This window comes from Solanum tuberosum, unplaced genomic scaffold (genome assembly GCF_000226075.1).
Source record: "Solanum tuberosum cultivar DM 1-3 516 R44 unplaced genomic scaffold, SolTub_3.0 scf00205, whole genome shotgun sequence".
NCBI classification, from domain to species: Eukaryota; Viridiplantae; Streptophyta; class Magnoliopsida; order Solanales; family Solanaceae; genus Solanum; species Solanum tuberosum.
In genome coordinates, this window is record NW_006239130.1 from 1,046,879 (window position 1) to 1,056,380 (window position 9,502).

At 32.4% G+C, this 9,502-nt stretch overlaps 1 protein-coding gene across 1 annotated transcript in view; it reads left to right on the forward strand.

Moving 5' to 3' along the window:
• Positions 1-5,255, forward strand: part of LOC102597444 (DNA gyrase subunit B, chloroplastic/mitochondrial) — a 30,557-nt gene extending 25,302 nt beyond the window's left edge. Inside the window, exons 15-21 of the mRNA XM_006355704.2 lie at positions 2,436-2,503; positions 2,817-2,930; positions 3,014-3,130; positions 3,274-3,327; positions 3,411-3,516; positions 4,360-4,490; positions 4,671-5,255. Of these exons, the coding sequence (XP_006355766.1) occupies positions 2,436-2,503; positions 2,817-2,930; positions 3,014-3,130; positions 3,274-3,327; positions 3,411-3,516; positions 4,360-4,490; positions 4,671-4,739 (659 nt within the window). The 3' untranslated portion in view covers positions 4,740-5,255. The remainder of the gene's footprint in view (positions 1-2,435; positions 2,504-2,816; positions 2,931-3,013; positions 3,131-3,273; positions 3,328-3,410; positions 3,517-4,359; positions 4,491-4,670) is intronic.
• Positions 5,256-9,502: the final 4,247 nt, after the last annotated feature.

Genomic DNA, 9,502 nt, shown 5'->3' on the forward strand with positions numbered 1-9,502 from the left:
ATAGCCACAAAAAAAATAGTTTTAAATTTTTTTCTTTACACTAAGGAATGAAAGAAAAAGTAAAATAAGAATAAGAAATTCAAATAATGATAATCAAAAAATCAAAATATAATTCATGTCCGAAAAAAATTAAAATATACCTTGAAATTTTCTAGAAAAATCATATATACCCCTAAATAATTTTTTTTAAGAAATCAAAAGGCAAAAATATAAATTTAAAACTAATTTTTTCACTTCCGTTAAATGAAGGGTATATGTGAGCTCATTTTGTAACGGTAGGGGTATATGTGAAAAAATTAAATTACAATATATTCGAAAAAATAGTTTTAAATTATAATATAGCCACAAAAAATTAGTTTTAATTTTTTTTCTTTACACTAAGGAATGAAAGAAAAAGTAAAATAAGAATAAGAAATTCAAATAATGATAATCAAAAAATCAAAATATAATTCATGTCCGAAAAAAATTAAAATATACCTTGAAATTTTCTAGAAAAATCATATATACCCCTAAATAATTTTTTTTAAGAAATCAAAAGGCAAAAATATAAATTTAAAACTAATTTTTTCACTTCCGTTAAATGAAGGGTATATGTGATCTCATTGTAACGGTAGGGGTATATGTGAGCCGTTTGTATAACGGTAAGGGTATATATGAGACACTTTCATAACGAGGGCATATCAGCTCCAAATGGCAAAGTTGAGGGGTATATCAGGCCCTTTTCCCTAAAATCTATAGCAAAAACTCAAGGCTATTAGGCCACTGAGAGGGAGCTAATGAAGTCTAAAAGGGAAATTACATCATTTATAGGAGGAAAGGTTGCTCCAACTAAAAAAAATCATCAGACTATTAGATTTCAAAAGAGCAGTTAGGAGTTAAAGTCCCATCAAAACATCTATTGTTTCTCTCCGTTCAGATACACCAAAAGATACCTTCCCAGATTTTCTTGATGGATTTATTCACTTTCCATGAGTTCCAACTTTCAACTGCTTCTTTTAGGGTAGCTGGTGTTGACCAGCTGATGCCAGAAACTGCAAATAGATGGACCATTTATCTGCTGCCACAGGGCTGTGTAAAAATAAGTGGTTCACTGTCTCCTCCTTGAGATGGCTCATGAAGGATCTATTCACTATCTGAAAACCCTTCTTTAGATTGTCCTGAGAGAGTGGCATTTAGAAGAGCTGTCCTGATGAAGCATTTTGATTATTTTTGGGGAGTTTAGTCTTCCAGATCAGCTTCCAATGCCAAATTAGTCAGTTAAAAGACTTTGTTCACAGTGACATCAGCTTCATGGATCACTAGTAACAAAGATTTGTTCATAGCGAGATCGTGCAACAGAACGTTTATCGGAAGAGAACCTACTAAGTCCTTGGCCATGGAAACAGATCTGGAGATCCATTCAAGGTAGCTTGCTTTACTTGGATTTGTGTGTAAATAAGCCTGTCTCACTCATAAGAACCCCCCCAAAAGAAGTTTTGGTGTATGTAGCAAATGCTTTTATGTGGGAGACATTCAGCTAGCACATGTTACTTGTTTTTACTGCCAATGCAATTATGACAGCTTTTCTCAAGTATGATTGGGTCTCAATGGGTCATGCCAAGATCAACAAATGATTTACTGAGGTGCTGGCACAGAAACGGCCCAAGAGAAGCCACTGTGATGGAATACTATACCTGCATGTATTTGGTGGACTGTCAGACTGAAAGATATAGAAGACATTTTGAAGATTCTGCAAGCTCTATAATGTATCAACAAGATAAAATCTAATTATAAATTTTTGTTTTGCTCATGGTGTGGAACACGTAAATGAGGCTGAAATAGTTCTACAGACATTAGAATCCCAACAAGTTTGGATGGGCAAACTTTTATTATTTGTTCTTTTGCTATATTGTACAGTTCCAATAGCACATCCTTGTGCTGTTCTAATTTATAAAATTACTTTACCTTGTCAAAAAAGTATTTTTAATTAAACATAGTTAAAGTAATTTACACTACCTTATAAAATAACATAGGCATATTAATCAGAGAACAAATTGTTTTATTTCCCAAGTAGTGATTGTGCCATAAAAAGGGACAGGCGGAGTATTTGGTAAAGAGGACATGACATGGTTGAAAATCGATTTGCATAGTTTAACTTCTCAAGGTAATGAAAATATTATTGTATGTTGATGTGTCAAACATTGTTTGTGGGATTACACTGGGTGTGTTGTTGTAATGTGTCAAACATCGTGTATTATAAAAATAGAAAACTGTCATGTAAAATAGGATTGAGAGAGTAAATTTTTAAAATGTAACACCCAATTTTCGCACAGATGCTAGGATCTTTTATGTAATGTTTCTTTCAATTTAGGCAGGCATATAGTGTAGTAATATCATGTAAGCTTACTGCCTTTTTTCTTAAAAACATAATCCTTCTCTCTTTCAAAAACTTCCAGAAATTTTCATCGTTGAGGGTGATTCAGCTGGTGGAAGTGCAAAACAAGGTCGTGATCGGCGCTTTCAGGTAATCAAACTCATTGGTGTGCTGTAAACAGTTAACCCCCTTTTCAGATTTTGCAGAAGCTTATGAAACTGCAGATGTAAGTTCTGCAAGCTGATTCTCCACCCGACCTTCTCCTTGTGACCAAAAAAAGAAAAAAAGAATTGTTCAACTAAAGCAAACACTGCATTTTACGTTTGTTAAGGATAGATCAAACTTGTGTAGAGAAATATTGTGCTGCAGAAGTGGCGATTAGACTACTAGTTTCTTACTACTTCTAAGTTTATTACATATTCAGGCTCCAATGTAAAATGTGTTAGTTATTCATGTTTTGCAGGCTATTCTTCCTTTAAGAGGCAAAATTTTGAATATTGAGAGAAAGGATGAAGCAGCTATGTATAAAAATGAAGAGATTCAAAATCTTATTCTTGGTTTAGGACTAGGAGTTAAGGTACTATGTTCATCTTTGAGGCTTGTGCAATGTGTTCTTTGCTCAAAATTTTATTCATTCTCATTTAATCATCTGCATCTCAGGGGGAGGATTTTAAAAAGGAAGCTCTCCGTTATCATAAGATCATAATTTTAACAGATGCCGATGTTGATGGTGCTCATATTCGAACATTGCTGTTGACATTTTTCTTTAGATATCAGGTGCGTCCCTTTCATTGTTCTTCGTGATCCAATGGAACACGCGTTTCCACTGGGAATTAACAGTTGAATTGTGTAAGGAAATAACCAAGATGTCTAGTTGACTGTTTGGAGAACCTGGCTGAGACATTCTTAACTTGTTGCAGAGAGCTCTTTTTGAGGAAGGTTGCATTTATGTTGGTGTTCCACCTCTCTATAAGGTTTATTTTCTTTCAAGTGTTGTTTTAACAACTTACGTATTTACCGTCCTCCAGGTTTTAATGTTCTATTTTGGATTATTCAGGTTGAGAGGGGAAAACAAGCTTACTACTGCTATGATGATGTAGAACTTAGAAAGGTCCAGCGTTCCTTTCCTTCAAATGCGTCATATAACATACAGAGGTTCAAAGGTGAGACAGGAAGTATGATATGTTTTCGTTTTTTGGATTTGGAGACTGCATATTTCACATGGGACATTCAGTTTGGAACACATTTCTTGTTAGGGAACTGTACTAAACTTATACCAGCTAAATGAGGGACAATTGACAAAGCCAATTTAGATGTACCTTAGGGTGCTTTGTGGAAAGAGAAAGCCTTGCTGCATGAACGTCTCTAACAAACGGACATGAGCTGGGAAGTGCTAGATGAGCATTATAAGTCTCAAAATGATTTCAGAATTCAAAGAGTTCAACTGCCAATATTCCATGGTTTATGGTTCGACTAAACCATATATATGAAAAAATAAAATTAAAATAGACTACATTTAATTGGTGGTAATAACTGTATATGCTGATATTTTGGGGTCTTATATCCTTCTCATAAGTTATGAGTGCAGCACCATTTTGCCAATTGTAGAAATCGTCTATTGGGTGCTTGCTTTTCTATTAATGAAGGAAAATTGTACTCTCTCTGTCCCAATTTATGTGGCACCCTTTCCTTTTAGTATATCCCAATAAGAATATGACCTTTCTATAATTAGAAACAACTTAACTTTAAAATTTCCTTTTTATCCTTAATGAAGTGGTTTTACAGCCACACAAATGTCTAAGGTGTATTTTAGACCACAATTTTTAGAAGTCTTCCAATCATAAAATTTGTGCCAAATCAAAAAATGTCACATAAATTGGGACTGGTTTTAGTGGGGGATTTTCAGCAATGTCAGATACAGAGCTTATGCATCCCTTATACATAGACGTGCGAGTTCTTTAAACCTTCCTTGTTTAAATCATGTGATTTATATGGAAACTTTTCAGGATTGGGAGAGATGATGCCAGCGCAGTTATGGGAAACAACAATGAACCCAGAGACTAGGCTGTTAAAGCAATTAGTAGTGGAGGATGCAGCTGAAGCAAATGTCGTCTTCTCTTCACTAATGGGTTCCAAGGTATGTCTTTCTATTCTGAATGTAGTGTTAGTGCCTAGACTTTATTAGGGACATCTACTTGTTGAGACAGACTTGATGCATTTCTTTTTATAACTATGGTGGACTGGTGGCTGTCCATCTCTTTCCACTCTTTTGCTAATGACTTGATTTTATTGCTCATCTCCATTATGCCAATTACAGGTGGATGTTAGGAAGCAACTTATACAACATTCAGCGAGCATGATCAACCTTGAGCAACTGGATATATGAATGTGTATGTAGTAAACCCTGCAAGAACACAAATCATTACATCTGGGAGGGGACCAAATGTCTTGTATCCTTTTATTGCACGACAGGGGGCTGCAGTATAATTTTGATAACCAAATGGTGGGGCTTTCGAGGCACTTCCTTCTCCAGTTCTCCGTGGAACATGCAATGTAAGCAGAAAAGGATTTGGATTATAAGTATTAAGTACCTTGCTATACATCATAGGTATTTGTCCTCCCTTATTTTGCTTTTGTTACCTGTAATTTGCACTCTTGTCGTATGTAATTTAACATTTTTAGTTAGTAATATGGCATAAATATTGATGTAAGTAATGATTAATGAGTAGTTGTATGATTAGAGGGTTCTACTGATGAGAAAGGTGGGGCCACTCCTCTCTAAGACTATCAAAAATATCAAAGCTTGATGTTTTACATTAACGCTTGTAGGAGCAAAGGGATGTTTGATAAAATTAAAATCTGGAAAATGTAAGTCTTGTTATTTTAATTCCATGTTTGTCAAGGCCAAGGTAGTGCCATTTTTAATCTCAGTATGACATGGTTCGTTTAAGCACTAAGCTTTTCTCATAGAGTATTAATGTTGTGATTAGCTGTTAATTATTGAGTCATATCAACTACAAAACAGTTCATAGCATAATTCTGTGTTTATTATCTAGTTTGCACTCTTTAAAGAGTCGCTTCGCTCTACCAACCTTGTCTTTCCCCATTTAAACATCAATGCGCTCTCTCTCTCTCTCCCGTTTCAGCTCCCTGTTTCGTTGTAGTTCTAATGCCTTCATCGACATATTTTTTCCATGGTACCATTTGCTTATCCATAGAATAATGCAATATGGAGCCATTGAGTGTGAAATTTGTCCTTGTTAATGGTTTTTACAAGGTTATATCTGATGATTATAGTGGAGAAATGGTGGTGTTAATGAAGTTCACCACCTAAATCTGGCACTTATACTGTGATTGGCACCCAAAGAACTTGGCCAACTGGCTAGATTGAGTGCTACTTCCTCCATTTCAATTTATATGACTTAGTTTGACTCAAAACTTGTGATCTAAAATAAGTCACAGATGTTTGTGTAGCTGTAAATTATTTTATTAAGGGTAAATTGGGTATTTTAAAGTTAAATTTCTTACTAAATGTAGAAATGTGTCAATTCTTTTTAGAACTGACTAAAAAGGAAAGTAAGTCATATAAATTGGGACAGAGGGAGTAATAGTTTGCGGAAAACATGCTATTAAATATTAAATGTAGAAAGGTAATACATAAGTGAAACCCCAGTATCTCAAATATAAGTGATGGTGCAATCTATGAGTCTATCTACAATTGCTACGAAACACAACTCGCAGAGTCGGAAAAGCAAAGGGGATAGTCTTTGGCCCACGTAAAATAAAACTTGGCCTAATGGTGCTTCTAGCGATCTGGTTAAACTGGAACGTGCACTTCAACGGTTCACTGTTGGATCAATCTCAATACTATCTACATATAATAGTAACTTGTGACTATTATTTAAAATAGTAGTGCATAATAGTATAAATAAACTTGCAATAGGCATAAAAATGAGATACAAGTAAGCCACTAAGTTCAACATCATATGAACATACGCAAAATATATCATTTCGCTGAAAGAAAGTTAGTTATGGTGCATTGGTGTGTTGTTGTATGTCTCAATAGCCTTGTAAAGTGCATAGAACCACATCTTATGGAGTGACAACTTATAAATTCGAGCTAAACCTACTTTTTTTTTTTTAAAAATATAATCTAAAATGAGTAAATCGAACAAGTTGCAAGGCTTTGAGCGACTTGTCCAAATTAACATTAGCTGCCCAAACGTCCATTTATCCAACTTTAATTTTATTTTTTTAAGTAAGTCATTGAACTTTGAGCGACTTACCATTATCCGTTTTTTTTTTCTTAAACAACTCGTTCTAAGTTTTACAACTAGTGTATATTAAATCCATCCATTTCAAGGATCCCCTCTCCGTCATCATCACATCTTCCACAATTTTTCTCTTCATTCAAATTCATTTTTTTTTTACACTTCCCCCCCTCATTTATTGATGTTAGTTGAGTTTCAGATCATCTCATTCCTTGAATTTTCGTCCACTAATCAATTATTTAAGTTGTGATATCGAGTTTATTTCATCAAATGAACTTCTAAAATCAGAGTACTTTAATATTTGCACAAATAAAAGAATTTTGAAATTTATGATTTTAACATGTTGTGTGATTATACTTTTTTTTTTACTAAGAGTATAAATAAAGAAAATTAAACAGTTATTTTTCAAAATTAGAAAATAACACTTTTAACATAACTTTTTAATATCTATAAATTAAAATAAAAGAAATATCACATCAAAAGACACAAAAAAGAAGTAACAATATCACAAGTTTCAATGATTAGCGGTTATAAAAGTGTTACAAGAGTACAAATTGATCACGACACGTTAGTATTTTACATAATTTAAAATATTAAATGTATACTCATTTACCTCACAACGAATTATTTAAATAAATAATTGATAGTGCATCACTCAAAGCTTAATGACTTACTAAAATAAATAAACAATCGTTATTAATTTGGACAAGTCGCTCAAAGTGATCTGTTTTGGTCATATGAAATTTGACTCGGAATTTCACTATTTATCATGTGGCATAAATGCTCAAGCTGAATAAAGTCCACAATACCATTTTCTTGATATCTTAACCAAAAACAAAACATAATGCAATCATCACAAACTGCTAAAATTATTATTTTAAGGTTATGCGGGTGGGGCGAGTGGGAGCAAGTTGAAATAAAATTTTAAAAAGCTGATGCAAGGTGGAGCTGGGCGGATTACAGGTTTAAATAAAATAAAAGCTTAAAAAATTACAACTCCAATTATATATAGATGAATATTGTGTGTTTCTCTTGTGGATAGAGAAGAAAATTCAAATTCAGTTTATTTGGGTTTATAACTTAGCTAAGGTAATTTTTAAATTAAATTATTCAAACTGCATAATTTTGTATTAGTTTTTAAATTTTATTTTCCTTTCCAGTTTTTCCTTTCACGTTTATTAGAAGTTCGAAGTTTTTTTCAAGAAAAAAAGTTTATTTTTCTTTGAAAAGCTTCATATTATTATAATTACTTTATGTTTGAGAGTATATTCTTTTTATTTTAAGTTTTTGTTTGCAAATATCTATATTTTATATTTTGAACTCCAAACATGAAATTTATGGGAGGATTAAAGTTGTGCATGAGATAAAACTTAAATTCAATTTGAACACGTTTAATTGATTTTATAGATTTATTTGCAATTTTTATAGGTAAGAGATTTGAAAATAGTGGATAAGTATCTGAAAGATAATTTCCTTCTGATTAATTTTTAAATGGTTATAGAAGATTATCTCTTCTTAATAAAGTAAATTACTATGTATCAAACTATTTTTTTTTTATAATTTTGCCAACCACATGAATTAGAAAAGTGTGCGACAATGTTTTAAAAGGCAGGGATGTGAGGCGAGACATTTTATATAGTACGGGGTGAGACGTAAGTCCCGAGACACGAGGCGTAAGTCTTATGGATCTACGGGGCGTAGTCTCATGTATATTCAATTTTATAATTTTATCACTAAGTACATAAGCAAAAGTAAAACTTTCAATTATTTTACATATAAATTTTAATAAACAACCTATAATATATAGAAAAAAAATATTATGATTTTTATTTGAGAAAGATATTAATAACCAATAATGAAGAAAAAAAGTATTACAACTACTATTTGAGAAATATCATTACACCAATAATAAAAAATATGATTTAAAGCAAAATAAAAAAAACGCACATGCGTACGTTTTTCCGACCAGGGTTCCGCCCTAAATTCTAGGACTAACGACCTATGGTTCTACATCTTCAATTTGTGCCCCGAAGCGTTTTTTGTACCCCCCGAGACTCGCCCCAAAAACTATTTTTGAAAACACTGGTGTGCGATAATGATGCAATATTTCAGTTAATATCTCATATATCATTCGAGGTATAGTTATTATTTTAGAAAGTCGCTTTTTTATTAAACAATATTAAGATTTTAAAAAAATAAGCAAAAAATATTGATGATCATAATGAGTTGCAATGACATAGGCCTTATGGCTTATGAACAACAATGGAAAACTTAAGAATATTTTTTTCAAGTAAACTTATAATTTTAATTTAATTAAATAGGGTCGTTACATGAATTGAATTTTAGTGAATTCCAAATTGATCTTTTTTCATCGATCCTTGAAGAAAGAATTTGGGTTTTTATTTTTTTGATTGAAGGAAAAATATTAAGCATTCAAGAATTTGTCACGTAAAACACGTTTGTTTCATTTAAATTATATATTTTTTAAAATGAAACAAATAGGGATAAGGGTCTGAAAAATACCTCAACTTTGGTCGGATTTGCTGTTGCGATACTAAACTTTCATGAGGACCTATTACCTCCCTAGACTATTTAATATCGTATTTTAAACATATATATTTGCCCACGTGGACATAAAAAATAATGCAAAATTATAAATATAGTAATGTGTCCACGTGAGCACATATATACCTTTAAAATACATTATTAAATAGTTCAGGGGGTAAAAAATACGGTATTAAATAGTTTAGGGAGGTAATAGGTCCTCATGAAAGTTTAGTATCGCAACAGCAAATTCGACCAAAGTTGGGTATTTTTCAGACCCTTATCCCAAACAAATATGATGGTAAACCTCTTATTCTAATTCAGTGCTCTTGAG